The 16,814-nt window shown below is 44.5% G+C and overlaps 1 protein-coding gene across 2 annotated transcripts in view; it reads left to right on the top strand.

Moving 5' to 3' along the window:
* Positions 1 to 16,814, top strand: part of KCNK5 (potassium two pore domain channel subfamily K member 5) — a 66,376-nt gene that overhangs the window by 33,101 nt on the left and 16,461 nt on the right. Inside the window, exon 1 of one of the 2 annotated variants that reach the window (XM_075595367.1) lies at positions 5,449 to 6,578. The exons of the other annotated variant lie outside the window; for it this stretch is intronic. Coding sequence (XP_075451482.1) covers positions 6,393 to 6,578 — 186 coding nt within the window. The 5' untranslated portion in view covers positions 5,449 to 6,392. Of the gene's footprint in view, positions 1 to 5,448; positions 6,579 to 16,814 lie in introns of those variants that run through there. 2 annotated transcript variants of the gene reach the window in all.

Raw genomic sequence — 16,814 nt, 5'->3', positions numbered from 1 at the left:
GCTCTAGGAACGCCCTGACCCGGCATGGATCGGTAATATGTGCAGTGCAGTTCTAGGAACGCCCTGACCCGGCATGGATCGGTAATATGTGCAGGGCAGCTCTAGGAACGCCCTGACCCGGCATGGATCGGTAATATGTGCAGTGCAGCTCTAGGAACGCCCTGACCCAGCATGGAGCAGTAATATGTGCAGTGCAGCTCTAGGAACGCTCTGACCCGGCATGGATCGGTAATATGTGCAGTGCAGCTCTAGGAACACCCTGACCCGGCATGGATCGGTAATATGTGCAGTGCAGCTCTAGGAACACCCTGACCCGGCATGGATCGGTAATATGTGCACTGCAGCTCTAGGAACGCCCTGACCCGGCATGGATCGGTAATATGTGCAGTGCAGCTCTAGGAACGCCCTGACCCGGCATGGATCGGTAATATGTGCAGTGCAGCTCTAGGAACGCCCTGACCCGGCATGGATCGGTAATATGTGCAGTGCAGCTCTAGGAACGCCCTGACCCTGCATGGATCGGTAGAGGTTTCCCATGGCTGTCTGGACATGGGGAGTCCACCTTCTGTTCAGTTCCTTCCTTTCAACATTCATCTTCTCACAGTTTCTTTGAACAGTCCATCAGATCACCCCACACCCCACACCCCACACCCCATGTATGAAAGTGATCCCCATTTTAACATATTATTATTGTTTTTTTGTAACACTCCAACATATTCGGTGCTAACCGATAGAAAATGGAGCGAGGGCCCGGCTCGTGTGAGCTTACACTCTAGAGGGAATAATAGGCAATGTAGGAACAAAATCAGCACGTAAAGCTGCAGCTCAAGCTGTCGTTTAAAATAAAAAAAAAAACTAAAAGTTCATTCAATATGTGCATCAATACAATCCACACACTGCTAAGCTGCCGATCGATCCGTTCTCGTGTGATCGATCAGCGAAGATTCAGCTCGGTGTTCACTAAATGCATTTTGGGTAATCTGCTGCACTGACAGCCAAAGTTCTGTGAGGAAGATCATGTGACCAGGCAGGCACTAGATTCAATTGGTTCACTGCTAGAGAGAGGGCGGAGCTCAAAAAGGTGATGCAGTTTCAGAAGGGGAAGGGAGTGTGACTTTGTATTTGGTTGCTTTAGGAACAAAAATGCCTGTTACCTTTTATAATACATTAAAAATGTCTATACACATTTTTTTTTTTTTTTTAATGCTACAAGTATTTTCTCGTAGCACAGAAATCATTTATTTAAAAAAAAAATCACGTAGGAAATTGCTTGAACTGCAGCTTTTTCTATGGGCGGGAAACGTATAGTACAGAAATCAGAGCACAATACAGTAATTACATTATTGCCACGCTGTGTTGTTATAAAGCTTTGATAATTACAGCATGGCAGTAATTACTAGCGCTCTCTGTTTCTTCCTGTGTTAGTGCAAGCAGTTCTCTCCGGATTCCAGCTGCCGCAGATGAGACGCTCAACTCCCCCTCCCCCCCCCCCCCCCCCAACAGGTCAGGTTTTACAGATATCCCAGCTTCAGCAAATTTGGCTCAATCTCAGTCTTCGACTGGACCTCTGAGCCACCTGTGCTGAGCAGGGACTGATTGAACCACCTGTGCTGAAGCTGGGATATCCTGAAAACCTGACCTGTTAGGGGGGGGGGGGAGAGGGGAGGGGTGCTTGGGACTGGAGTTGAGCCCCCCTAGAGCATAGCATTGCTTTGGTGCGAATAAAAGTGTGTAATTTTTACCATTTTTTTTTTAAAGTGCTTAAAGAAATGTGAGGAACACAATAAAAAAAATCCCTAAGCGCAGAGCGTATTGAACCTTCTATAACTTCATGCAAATGCCATGTGCAACACCTTCATTTTTGTTTTTCAACAACAAATGACCCTAGAATATCAGCGTCCTTCTAATGTATGCGTGGCACTGCATAGTATAACCATGGGGTGCGCAAACTTGCGCTGCGCCCCCCTGCACCATCAAATTCCGCTTCAGGGTCATGTGACATATGTCACGTGACCAACCGCGTCATTTGATACCGCGTCTCTATGGCATCGGGTGTCAAATGACACAACGGGGTCCCGCGGCGTCATTTGATGCTGCGTTGTCATGGAGACGAGTGGACACGGAAGCCGGGTAAGTGAGCTGGTCTTCCCTCCCCCCCCCCCCGCCCTCCCCAAAAGATTCTTGCGACCCCCAGTTTGCGCACCGATGGTATAACCCTTAGAGATGGGCGAACTTTTTATGCGGATTTGGATCCGCCTCGGATTGGCCATTTTTTATTCTTTTGGAAATCCGCAAATCGGTCTCAAAGTGTGCTTCGTCTTTTCCGGATTTTTTTATTTCTTATCACTGACAATGCGCAAGGCAGATTTGTATCCGCCGGCGGTTTTGGATACATCCGCACGGATTGAAACCGGAACAATCCGTCTACGGATTTTACACCCCGGAACGGAGTTCGAGTGGAAAGCCCAGGAAATTCCGTCCAACGCTTTTTGACAGGTTTTTTTTTGCCCGTCTCTACGCATAATGCCATTTAATGGGATAATAAATAACCACCTTTTTCCCTCTTGCAAGTAAGGATATTCTGACATCTTCCCTCTATTAATCAGTTGCTTTTACTGCAAATTTCCTTGTAATTAAAAATAAATACCGCCTGACGAGTTCACTTGCTGCTCTGCCTTCTGTACTTTTCTATCTGCTGCCGTTATTTTCCAGAAGGATTTTTGACATCTGTTGAACCAAGTTTAAGGCGAGCAGAACAATTGTCTTCTGTATTTAATCTTCGCGTTATCACAGGAGCCGCTCTCTCCCCGGGTTGCATAGTCTTTAGTGTCGAGTTTTCCTATCTCCGGCAAATTTGCCAAAGAATTTGCAGCTGTGAGTGAAGAGGAAGGGGGGGGGAAGAAACAAAAAAAAAAACCCCATAACATTTGTTTATTGGCATGTGAGGAAGGAACATCTGCAGATAAGCTGCACATTGCGTAGCAAGGAGCAAAGCAGCTGATGGTCTTGAACTGGCCGTGTTTCCATGAGGTCTTTCTGCCGAAGTATGTGGCTGAATACTTGAGCTCCGGAACAATCTGCAGCATTGTGATGTAAGACCACAGGGCACTAATAGCAATGGCCCGCAGCAGTAAACAAAGCCGTCCCAATGCACTTCAACTAGGACCCATTGCTTCAGTTCACTTCCACATTTTCTTCTCATCAGTATGGGCCATTTAGTTGATCCTTTTGGCCAAAATATGTTAACCCTGCAACCACGTCAAGGTTAAACCCGGTCTGCAGGTTCCCACTCTACCAATTTTATGCGGTGTCCTTTTTGTATTGCAATGAAAATGTTTATTACGTTCAAATTGGAGTATGAGCACCTTTTATTTTCAAACCATTTTTTTTAAACTTTAGCCAGCAAATATTTGTTCACCGCGGAACCAGCTTTCTTTCTCTTTTTTTTTGCCGCGTATCCCGTTTACTTACCTGGTTCTGCCCCACATGCAAATCATCTGATTCTGTTATTGGGTTAGGGCAAACAAGTTTGGGCGCAGATGGAGTTACTTGGTCGTCGGAAGACGACCGCCTATGATTTTGTTCAAATCCCAGTGCCGGCTGCTCTTGTGATCTTGGGAAAGTCACCTGATCTCCCTGTGCCTCAGGCATTTAAATTAGACTTGTATTTTGTTCGGGAGAAACGGCGTGTGTGTGCAGAATTGTGCACAGAGCTCTGGAATTTTTTTAATAATAATCACAATTTTTTTCTGTTTTTTCCTGAGTCCCCACTGCATGTGATGACTAAAATACTTTTGATGGGAATAATCAATAAAGATTTAAGAGATGAAACATCACCGCCTCTAGCATTTACCTCCCAGCGGGCCTTAAGCGGGGTGCTCTGCTCGGTAACCCCCCCGCCCCCCATCTGGTTTCTTTTCAATTACACCTCCTCCTTTAGTGCACTTTATCTTTAGTTAATGTGCACGGGCTTCAGTTTTATTTGTATTCTGTTTTAAAACCTTTTCTTTTCTGGCTTCGCCAGCCAATCAGTTATAAGGGTTTTAAAATAGATCTAGTTCACTAGGATTCCTACGTGGGACCTGCACTTTCTAACGATTCATTTAAATGAGGCCATTGGTGTAAAGTCCCTGTTTGCAGCGTGATTTGGAGTAGTAAGGAGGTGAAAACTGTCAGGATTACTTGTTTCATAATGTCCGATCCAGTAAAGCAGATTTAGGACCTGCATCCTGGTCGTGCCGTGAAGTGGCTGCAGGATTACAACACTTTGGCCAAAGGGTTTAACTAAATGACCCTTACTCATGAGAATACTAACATTGAAGTATTTAACTGTGTATTTGGTCACGTTGGATGCAGCATTGGGCATTTTTGTCTTTTGTTAGAACAGTGCAGCAAATATTATACATCTACAATGAAATGTGAAGGTTCTTAACGGAAAGATCAGACGACATGAGGTCAGGGGTTCTCAAGAACCCCCCCCCCCGCGCCAAAAACAAGGCAAGGTGTTAAGGATATCCCAGCTTCAGCACAGGTGCAGACTTCGATTGAGCTTGAGGACTGGAGTTGAGTACCCCTGCTTTAGGTTATTGACTTCATTGGGGAAGACGTGATACCTGGTCTTTTGCTTCCAAATTTCTCCAAGATAGGATTATGCCCTGGGATAATTTTATAATGACCAAACATTAGTACAGACCATGCAAAGTAACGGTGACGTTTAAATGGTAAAATTCAATAAGTTTGTGACTAGTTCTCTGGCAAACATGTACGTTTGTGACTAGTACTCTGGCAAACATGTACGTTTGTGACTAGTACTCTGGCAAACGTACGTTTGTGACTAGTACTCTGGCAAACATGTACGTTTGTGACTAGTACTCTGGCAAACATGTACGTTTGTGACTAGTACTCTGGCAAACATGACGAACTGTACCCAGCGTAACAATGTAGGTGTCGCTCGCCCACAGAGTGTACAATCAAGTTGTGGTCCTTGAAGCTTGGGGAGAAAGGGGAGGTTCTGTTTTGGCTGACAGATTCAATCTGTCAGTGGTGACATTGGATGCCGAGGCTTGAGCCTCATTACTCCAAGTTCTCTTGTTGAGTGTATTGTCGCACTTTTAGAAAGCTTCTTGATCTGTGTTAGTTACCACAGTTGAGTTGGTTTCACAGGGTCAGCGCTGTGGTGGGAGAGAGGGGCACTTAGGGCAATAAGGCACTTAGTGTTTGTTTCCCCCCCGCCCCCCTCCCTGTTGTTCGGCTAAGTTTGTAAGATGAGTTCCTGTTTACTGTTTAGCCAACTAAGCTATTCTTTGCAAGTGAAAATATTTAATCAGTCCCTTTTTATCAGAACAGGTGAGGGCATTCAAGGCTGAATTGTAATTATTAACCAGAGCTGCATTGCGTCTGGGACAGTGTATTAATGATCTCCTCCGGGATTATCAAACGAATGGTGCAGGGCTGAGGAACGATTCCGAGACAATGGTTTGAAGTTGCTGTGTTGCAGATAATTCTTTTGTTAACCTTAATGTAAAATTGCCATTCACAGAGTGGGAGGTTTTACAAGTTGTACATTTTAGCAGCTGTTCTAAAGTAATGTTTGTTCGGCTGTTGAAGGCTGTTCCCTTCACCGTCTGCTATTTTCCCTTTTTGATCCTTTTTCTAATTTCTCTTCAGTCTGTATCTCTCTGTAGGGCAGAACCTACTGGGGCTTTCAAACGATGTTTATTGATATACACAGGGTATGTGGGATAGTTTTGCAAAATGTTTTCAGGCAGCAAAATTGGGACAAAAAAAGTATTGAATGCCCGTTTTGCAGCCATGTACCCTTAATAACTGACACCCTTTATCGTATCGCCACTTTCCCTTCTGTCTTCTAGGGTGTAATGTCTTCCTAGGTTCTACAAATCTGTATGGTGGACACAGCTGGTCAGTGCTTATAAAAAAACACAGATATTAATAATAACAAAATGCAATTTTAAAATTTCTAACATTTAAATCAAACGTAGTAGAGCCTGATAATCTGTTCATATGGAAACCCCTTGTTCACGTCTCCTTTAGCATTCTGCTTGGGTTCCAGAACCCTTGTTGGTGTGGGCAGCCCTTAACCGTTCTTCCCTCCACTGGTGCAAAGTCCTTTCGCTGCTTGTTCTTTGCACTTTCTTCCAAGACCAAACAAAACATGATATCAGATATCAGTGCCATTAGTGCATCAGAGATTCCTCTGGCGTCTTCTTGTCAGAGGGCAAGGCGAAAGTAGCATTGAGAGATCCAGAGGGAGGAGAAGGGGCTTTGTTTACCCCTCCAACGGAAACTTTTAGGCACTTTTTAGTTCCTTCCCATGCAATTTTCTTTTAAATATCTGAAAGGGGGTGCAGAAATAAACTAAAATATCTGCTACAATGGCAGACAAGGGTCCCCTCCTGACATCTGGAATTATATTCTACCTGTCCATTGGGGCGGCAATTTTCCAAGTGCTGGAGGAACCCAACTGGGAACAGGCAACTGCACTGTATAAAATCAACAAAGACCAAATCCTCAAGAAACACACCTGCCTGACCAGGAAGGATTTGGATGAAATTCTGGAGGTAAGATGTTTCTGATCTGTATTTGCCTTGGGTGCTGGACATGGGGTGGTCTGGGTTGTTGTTTTAATAGTGGTTTTTGAACTCCTTGGCTCAGAGATAAGACTCTTATAGCAGGACATGCACCTACATTGTGGGAACTCGTTCATCTCTTCTGCACCTCTGAGCTGTGACTTGGTTACTGTGGGCATCTGGTTGCATATCTATACTATAATTCTAAGTTGGATTTCGTTTTCCGTTCGTTTGTATGTCAGAAGCATCAAAATCTCACAAACGGCACCACTTAGCACCACAAAACTTTCACTGTACATTCTGCTGTGGATTTGTAGGTCAACGCAACTATTTTGCGCTTCCAATGTCACTCACCTCCCAAGTTATGGACATTCTAAGTTTCACTCGGCTGGACAGCAGTAAAAGCAGGGGGCGAGGCTACTAAGGGAGGGGACGTGGCTTCTAAGGGAAGGGGCGTGTCCTCTCCGGGAACGGAGCTCTGTGTTTCATGTGCAGTGATTCTCAACCGGGCTCCGCAGTCCCAGGGTTCCGCCTGGCCGCCCGCACTCACTGCTCCTCCCTCTCCCCCCTCCGCTCTCCTCCTCGGAGCCGCTCTAGCAGCCCTGCACTTCGGGGGAGGGGGGCGCTGCTGCTGCTTCTCCTTACATGTGAGCGGAGGGACAGAGGCTACTTTTACTGAAAACGTTGGTGTGTGTGTGTCACTGTGTGTCACTGTGTGTGTGTCACTGTGTGTCACTGTGTGTGTGTGTGACACTGTGTGTGTGTGTGTGTCACTGTGTGTGTGTGTGTGACACTGTGTGTGTGGGTGGGGTGGGGGGGGGGGAGATGTGCCAACGGGAGGGGGGGGGCAGAAAAATGTGCTCCCAGTAGGGGGAGATGTACCAACAGGGGGGGAGGATGAAAAGACGGAGAGGAAAAGGCGCAGAGGGACAGGGTTACGCGTGGGAGCAGCAGCCACCGCCACTCTGACCTTCCCTCGAGTATCCGGATTGTTAGAGCAGCAGCCGCCGTGAGCGACGTGGATGAGAAGCAGTTGGAGGGCGGAGTGAGTATACCGAGCATGGACCCGCCTGTACGGCAGCACGTATTTCATGTGTATATGTTCGCGTTGGCCAGTCCCCGGGGCGGTGACTGGCGCAGCCCTGTCCCAGTAATAAAACAAATAATATGACCGGAAAGTAGTGCGAATCCGGATTAAACATCCTTTTACGGGTGGCAGGGGGTTTGCTGTGAGGCGATGGTCGGTGGCTATGAGGTGATGGCGTGTGTGTCTGTCACAAGATGGCTCCTGTCTGCCACACAGAGGAGTGGGGGCTTCTCAGATATATATCTGTATACACACCCGATAACATGTGGGGACATGTTCCGGCAGCGGGGACACACACACATATACACACACACAGACAGAGACAAATCTCACCCCGCACTACATCCAGCAGCAGGGGGGGGGGGGGGGAGTGAAGAGATGTGCCGCCAGGAAGGGCGGGGGGGGGGGGGGGGGGGTTGGTGAGATGTACCACCAGGGGAGGTATGGGGGGGGGGCGAAGACATGTATTCAATATTACATTCCCCGAGCCGGTTACAAAAGCTAGTACATTTATATTCTTAAAGGTCAAATGACTCCCCCGCCCCCCTCCCAAACAGTGGAATATGCAGGGGTTAACATGCCATGACCCATTTCAGTGGTAATCACTCAAACCAAAAAAAAAGCGTTTTTTTCTTCAGATTTAGCATAGTTCCAGGCCACGTGAGCCACGCTACAGCTGGTGGGTGGTAAGGACACTGCCTTTTAAGCAGGTCAGCTCTGTTCTAATCCGAACGTGAGCTCTCCTTGGGCAAGTCACTTTGTCTCCCTGTGCCTCAAGCATTAAGAATAACATTGCTGGAGCCCCTGTCCTGAAAGGGCTTACAGTTTATGTACAGTGCTGCATATATTGTCAGTACAAAGATTCCTGGCGACCAATGGTAGTATTCAGTATTGAAACTACCATTGGCAGCAAAGTACAGCGTCGGCGCTGCTGCACTAGCGGGAGACTTTTGAATCTGTGATTTTTGGCTGCAGCAGCGCGACGTCGATTTCAGCAGCCAATCATAGCTCCTCATTTGAAGACATTTTATATTAAAATATTGTGGCAGTGTTTCTGGCCTCATTTTTCTAAATATTTATGCTCAAAAAAAAATAAAAAATTTATTTTAAAGTGCAGACTTGCAAATAAGAAATATATATTTACTGGTACTTGGCGTTTGTAAAGTTTCTGAAGGCTGCCTCTTTGGCTGTGGGGCTGAAGGCTGCCTCTCTGGCTGTGGGGCTGAAGGCTGCCTCTCTGGCTGTGGGGCTGATGGCTGCTTCTCTAGGTTTGGGGACACAGGATGTCGCCTTGTGTTGGATCATTCCGTCTGCTCGGGATGATCAAACATCGCCAAACAGACAGAGGCCCGCACGCTGCGTCGCGAAGTCCCCAGTGTGAACGCGGCCTTAGGCTGAGTCCATGCTGTCACAGACCGCGCTGAGGCATCCGCGTGATCAAACGCCTTAAGGCGTTGATCGCACCCATAGACCGCGCGGGCGACAGCATTAGGGGGCGCGCGTTGAATCAGTTGAAACTGATTTCTTGGTGTAACAGGCAGGTCACGTGAGCAGTTCGCCCAATGAGGGCGAACCAGCTCCATGATGTCACACGCTCCTAGGCAAGCCCCCCATCCCACTCACCCACGATGGCACATCTAGCATGTCCGAAAAACGCACCCGCTTCACGCGGGTGACGTCACGGACGCAAAGGCAGCATGGCCCGGGCCCAAGTCTAAATTCCTACTTGGCTTCTCAAAGAAACGAATAGATTTTACTTTGACATGACCCATCCCTCATAACTCAATAATAACTACCTATTTTAATTTCCTTTTATCCATATTTTGGGGGTGATCTGGTGTGGGTGGTGTGTTTAGAATATATTTGAACAAATTTCCCTATTCCATTGCTTATAACCCATTAGTGGTCGAAGGGCTCCGCAGAGCATTGCTTTCTGCAGGCTACTTAACGTAACCCCTCTGTGCAGCTGCTTGTCTATATATGGCAGTGAAGGAGTTACTTCAAACCTCACTGGCACACAGATAATCACTTGTTAATGCACAATCTTTTCAGAATGATTAAGTACAAACAAATGGTGGACTTTGCCCCCCAAATTTAGATTAAAACCTTAAGAAGCACTTCGTACCTGGATGGTTACTGTACACAGGGATTTTCCAGTGCACTGATTTAAGGACCCAGAGTATCTCTACCGTACATAGTTTCATCCTTCCCAGAGTTCCTTGCCTGTAGAGAACATATCACCTGTCCTATCACCCCCAAGATGCTGCCATGTGGAACTTGTAAATACTCTTCTTCCTCAATAGTGGATTTACTCTTGGTGTTAAGAGTAATTAAATGGCACGAGGAGATCGCTGCTGGGCTTATTAAACACTTATGCAAAAAAAAAAACCACATTTTACGGATGTAAACTCATCGCAGAGATTAATTATTAAGTCCTAAATAAACATGGACATACTCTGTTGTGTAATGAGGACAACAATATCCATACACGTTCAACATCTGGTAGCTGCTTCTTAATAAAGATATTGGACAATATAATGGCCACAAATGTAAAAAAAAAAAAAGTCCATGCTTGAATTGGTGGTTTTGTATTGGGCCTTCACTTCCCCCATGTGACTCCCTGAAATAACCAGCCCGTGGGTATTTCCTGAAAGTATTGGGGTACTTGGAGAGAACTGGATGACATAGTGTGGGTGTTTATTTATTGGAGAGCATCATTTATTTGATGTCCGTTTTCTAAGTAGATGTAGGGTTAGCCATTGATGTATAAACCTGTAACCCATAACTCACCCCCCCCCCCCCCAAAAGCTCCTCTTGGAATTCATAGACCCCTTAGGTAGTTGCTATCATAGTTACTTGGCCATATTGGTCCTGCAGAAAAGCCACTCGTTTTCTTTCTAATGGACCAGCGAAGAGTTTTTATAGATCTCCAGTCGACACACAAGCTCACAAGTCCTTTTTTTGTTGATACTATATTCGCGTAGCTAGTGGCAACATCTTCTGTTCCGTGGTGTTGACTTTGGAAGATGCGATTTGTTAGGTCTCAAAACTACTCTACAAACTATAGTCTTGAAGAATGTTTTCTTCTGTTTGCGCCTAGTGAGTGCAAGGGGGATACAAACTAAAATGCGTTCATTCCCAAGGACCTCCGGATAAACGTCTTTATTTCGGTCTTTATCACCTTGGCGTTTTTACTGTACCCGCATTGTGATGCTGATCTCTGTAACCAGATTCTCTTTGAAGGAACATTTTCTTTCTGGCCCCAAAGGGGTTTTTAGAAGAGGAATTCACTCTATTACATAACAAAAAGCCGCAAGACAGAAAGGCAGCCAGCTGCTTGCGTGCTTGAAATGTCAGACGTGGCCTACGATACATACATCCACCGTACAATGCAAAGTTTTTATATCTGTGGGTTACTGTTCTGTATTAATTACCTTGTTAAGTATGCAATAATGACCAAGCTTATTGTTTGCGATCTTTGCCAATAACTTTTATTTAAAAGGATAGGGGATACATTATTTCTACCTAAACAATAAAATGTGACCGACCTGCACAGAAATTCTATATTTATATAGTATTATGTTACAGCAAAACACACAAAATCCACGGGGAGCATGGGGAGGAAACAAAAATAAATTTAGGTGAAGCTGTATTGATTTAAATTTTATCACATTATCACCTATTTAAGATTTTGATTAGTCACTTATTATTAGTGTTCACTTTTTATTTGTTTGCGCCTTATTTCACTTTACCACTATACAATTGCTATAGTATTATGTTATAATAACATACCTGTATTTTGAGTAATGTCAGAACTCCTCTTCCCCAGTGGCTGTTCTTATTGGACGGAGCTTCTGTTTTTCATTCATCGGTTTAGGAATGTACCCGTGGTATTTGATTTGAAGATTCCACTTCACACTGGCTTCCTTTGGAATTCCTGAATCCTTTCCCATTTTATGATAACACGCTCCTTTTGCTAAGCTGAACAAGTGAGCTAGCGGGGAAGAAAAAAAAAAAAAAAACAACCCCCCCTACAATAACTTCAAACCTGACAGGGATCCGACCACATTTAAAAGCCGGAATTATAAATGGAAAGTACATACCGTACTTGTGAGAAATGCACAGGCCTTCCAAAGGAGCACGAAGGGGAACTGTCAGGTTGTACAATCGCTTGATTCATTGTTACCTTGCAGCAATTGTTTGTTTCAAGAAGCCGCGGGGTGAGCCGTATTCATACGTCTTGTGCTAATCCGTTCTTTTCTAAAGCATAACGTGCTTGGCAGGTAAATTTTGCATTCCTCGAGTGCGCATCTAAACATGCGTGTCATGTATGCGTGTTTCTGCAGCTTACCTGTAGCCCTTGGGGGCATTCAGATTTTTCTCTATTTAAAAAACAAAAACATTTTTTATGGTTTTTGCTCTGAATTGACTATTTTCAGAGAATTGTAAATAATTACACGACAGAATAATTTTAAGAAATTAAAAGCTGTTGCTACAATATGCAGATTTGTTGTAGGTTGTGATGTACATTGGCGTGAAATAATATTGGTCAGAGCTCTTCAAAACCTCCATTGGTTTCTTCCATACGCTTGAAGAACGATGGTATGCTAAAAGGCATCTCAACCTACAACAAATGTGTCATTTTCCCAGGAGGTATACGTACAGTATATAAATGTGGTATACGTATATAACCTGTGAAGCCCAATACCAACCTTGTGATATGTGGGGATGAGTCCAACTTCTGGCATTAGAGATAGTTTATATGACAGGACAGTAATGAGAAACAAGTTCAGTTTAATGACTAGAGCCGCGAGCCAATGATTTCATCCACCATTACCACTAAAGATGAAGTCTTCCTTAATTCAGGAAGCAATGCAGTGTTGAATCATACACTGGAATTATATATGTGTGATGTGTCGGGAGGGGGGGGGGAGGGGGAGTATATTTGCCCAGTAGTTTATGAAATGGTTTGTTGCTTAATACTGTGTGTGTGTGTGGTGTGTGTGTGTGTGTGTGTGTGTGTGGTGTGTTTTAACTTTATTTTCATATTGTTCCCAATGAGACTTCAAACGCTTCACAATTACAATATAGCACTCCGTCCGCTGCATTCATTGTACATAGGATTGTTATAGACCTACAATCTGTTTTTGGGATATAAAGTGACTTCCCCAAGCTGACCCCGGGATTTGAACCAGGCCCCCCTGCTTTAAACTCAGTGGCGAGAAAAGGTTTGTGAACCCCTTAGGATTTTCACATTTCAAACCTAAAAATTTTAATCTTAATAAAAGTCCCAATAGATAAAGATAACATGATCAAACAAATGACACTAAAAGATGATACTTTTTCAACATTTATTTAGCCACAAATGATTCAACATTAAATATCCATGTGTGAAAAAGTATGTGAACCTTTAAATTCAATGGCGCCCCCTTGAGCAGCAATGACTTTAACTGTTTCCTGTAACTGCTGGTCAGTCTCTCACATTGATTTTGAGGCATTTTGGTCCATTCCTCCTTACAGAATCGCTTCAACCCAGTGACATTTGAGGGCTTCCTTGCATGGACAGCTCACTTCAGGTCCTGCCACAACACTTCAATGGGTTTTAGATCCGGATGTTGACTAAGCTATTCTAAAATGCAGAATTTCTTCCTTTACAGTCATTCTTTTGTAGATCTGCTTGTAGGTATAGTCTTTGTCGTGCTGCATGATCCACTTTCACATCAGCTTTAGCTCACAAACGGATGGCCTGACATTCTCCCCTAGAATCTTCTGAAACAATGCAGAAACCATGTTTGTGCCAATTATGTATGGCAAGACGTCCAGGTCCTGAGGCAGTAATGCAGCCCCAACCATCACACTCTCACCACCATGCTTGACGGTTGGGATGAGTGTCTTTTGTTCGAACACAGTGTTTGGTTTTTGTCCAACATAACATTTCTCATTGAGGCCAAAAAGTTCTACCTTTGGCTCGCCTGTCCAGAGAACATTGTTCCAGAAGTCTTGTAGATCATCTATGTGCTCTTTGGCGAACGTCAGACGAGCAGCAATGTTCTTTTTAGAGAGCAGTGGTTTCCTCCTGGCTATCCTTCCATGTGAACACCCTTCTTGTTCAGTCTTTTTTTGATAGTTTAGTTATGAACACACATTAGCCAAGACGAGCGTGTCCTGCAGATCCTTGGATATTACTCTGTGGTTCTTTGTGACTTCCTGGATGCTTTGCTGGTTTGTTCTTGGAGAGATTTTAGTAGGACAACCGCTCCTGGGTAGAGTGACTGTGGTCTTGATGTTTCTCCATTTGTAGACTATCTGACTGAAAGTGGATTGGTGCAGTTCTTAATCCTTAGAAATGGTTTTGTAACCCTTTCCAGACTGATGAGCGTCAATAACTGCTTTTCTGAGGTCCTTCGAGATTTCTTTTGATCGTGGCATGACGTGTTTCCACACCTGTATGGAGAAGACCAAACTCACAAAGTTTCTGATCTTTATATAGGGTGGGGACTCCCAAACTCGCGCCTGAAGTTCTACCTAATCATTTAAACACCTAATACTAGTGATCCCCTTTAATTTAGCTGATAAAACCAGGGTTTCACTTACTTTTGCATATACCCTGACTCTTAATTACTCATTTTTTGTTTGTCTGATTCATACATCATTTTGTTTCAAAAGACATTGAATTGGATAATATAAACCCTATTTGATATTTAAGAAAAGATTAACATAAAACGGTTTTGAACACCACTAGTACAAATGAACAATCGTTAACACTGCCACCAATGTCCAAGAAAAGGACAGCCCCGACAAGCACCTAAAGGTCACCTAAAGTCAAATGACCACAGAATCTGATCATAACCAATAGTATAGTAATGAGTAAGGCCTCGGCCAGGCTTACCGCTGGCGCGCTGAGGCTCAGGGAAAGCGGGTGCTTTCCCTGGCCTTGTGGTTGCTTGCCCGGCGCGCCGTCAGGGGGTGGGCCAGTGGCGTCACGGAGCTGGTGCGCCCTCATTGGGCGAACCGCTCACGTGACCGGCCTGTCGCGCCGGCAAGCGGGGGAATTTTAAATTCCCCTAAGACCTACGCTTCCGCGCACTTGCGGAAGCGTAGGAGAGCCCTACTAAAGCCGCTCTAATTGCGGCTGTAGGGGCTCAGTGCTGAGCGGGAGCGCGTCTCAGCGCGCTTCCGCCAGCAAGCGGTTAACATGGCCGAGGCCTTACTGAGACCATGCAGCAGCAGTTCAGGGAGTGCAGGGCGTACACTTTTAGTTCTTATCAGATTCTGTGGTGATTTGACTTTAGGTGCTTGTCAGGGCTGTCCTTTTCTTGGACATTAGTGGCAGTATTAACCGTTGTTTTATTTGTACTAGTGGTGTTAACAACCTTTGTATGTTAATTTTGCTGCCTTGTGGCTGAAAAATCTCCAGTAGTTAGACTGTTTGTTGCACGTATTGCAGGATTATTTCAGCTCTGTCATTTGTTTAAATAAGGGAGCTCTTTCTCTATAGGGGTAAGGGAAGTAGCAGGATCATTTTGGTCTTTGGGAACAGGCCAGAAGAAGGGTCTAGGAGCCCCGAAACATTGTCCCCCTTATTCCCTCATTTCTTCCCCCTCCGTTCGTTTTCCCATACCTCCTCTCTCTCCCTATTTTCTTTTTGCCTTTAACACTTAGTGTGCTATTTGGATACCGTTTGTGGGTGTACTTGATAGATAGGAACAGCATCATTGTCTATTGCAAACTCTTTGCCATATTTTGTACATTTTTTTTTTTTTTTTCAATTTTAACACTTTTTTTTGCATAACATCCAGTGTAATTTACATTGATAATTTCTATTGAGTGCTGGGAACACTCTCTATGTTCTTCATTGCCAATTTAGAGGGAATAGGGGTCACTCTTTTTGTTCCCGTGCACCACACCTTTTCTCTATTAGTGATTTACCTCCATTGAGGTGCTGTTAATACATATACTGTACTTTGTGTGTATAATTATTTTATACTGAAGTTTAAAACGGATAACACTATTCATATTGTGATACTGTTGGAGTTGATCCTATCAATTCAGGACTGATGATAAATCAAAGCAATTTGAGCGCAAATGAGCAATTCGACTTGTTAATCCTTCATCCCATTCATGCTTTTGGCTTCCCTCATTGTATCTTAGTGTTACTGGACTTTTGTTGTGGGAAAGTATCAAGAACTTGAGATGTGGCAGATATCAAGTTATTTCTAGTGTGCCCTAATGTTACAAAACCCAGGAGACCCTTTTCTTCCACATCTGGCCTGACTTTTTTTTCCATGAGCACTGAATTGCGTTTCCAGCCTCAGATAGAATTGGTAGAAGAAGGGGGAAATGAAAAGGCAGGCCTCTAATTCCCTGCTCATTTCCAGAGTCCCTAAGAGACTGTCAAGTGCCTGGAGTAGCCTGGAGGGCTTGTCGTTTGACCACATGTGCTGACCCTGGTCATCTGCCAGGGTACTGAAGGCAGCGCAGCTGGAAAGACTGTACGACTCGAGCTATGAAGGTGGTGTGAGATGGCAAGCAGCAGGCAAGGACTGAGTGACCAAGAAGGTCTTGTTTTCCTGGAGAGAAGACTGGAGGCCCTGTGGCCCTGGGGTTGTGTTTACAATGTGAAGTGTGTTATTCTTTTGGTATTCTATGCGGATTAACCAAGAGTTTGCAGCTGTTCCACAGAAATGTTATCATTGTGGCTCACATGCGCAGTTGTTAGATTCTTGGCTGTAATGCTCTAAAAAAAATACTGCATCTGGTTCATTATCAGGAAGAGGGAAAGCCATAAGCATTTCACTGCTGCGCCGAGCGTTTGTTTCCTTGCCGCCTGTTCTTTGTGTAGGCCCAAACGGTGGTTTGGTGCGTGACTGGCGTAAAAGATTGGCGACGGAGACTAAAGCATTGGGAAACAGCTAAAAAACTATTATTATTATTATTATTCTGTTGAAGTAGATGTATTGCACTCAATAAATTGCAGTTGTGTTTCATAATACACTTGCATACATGATCTGGTCCTTCATGCTTTCAGTCATCCTTCTGCCATTGTGCATGGATTTAGTAGAATTGTAAAGTGTGTGTGTGTGTGTGTGTGTGTGTGTGTGTGTGTGTGTGTGTCACATTTGATCAATACAGCCATGTGT

This window comes from Ascaphus truei, chromosome 4 (assembly GCF_040206685.1).
Source record: "Ascaphus truei isolate aAscTru1 chromosome 4, aAscTru1.hap1, whole genome shotgun sequence".
Lineage (NCBI taxonomy): Eukaryota > Metazoa > Chordata > Amphibia > Anura > Ascaphidae > Ascaphus > Ascaphus truei.
This window is presented reverse-complemented; position numbering and strand designations above follow the sequence as displayed.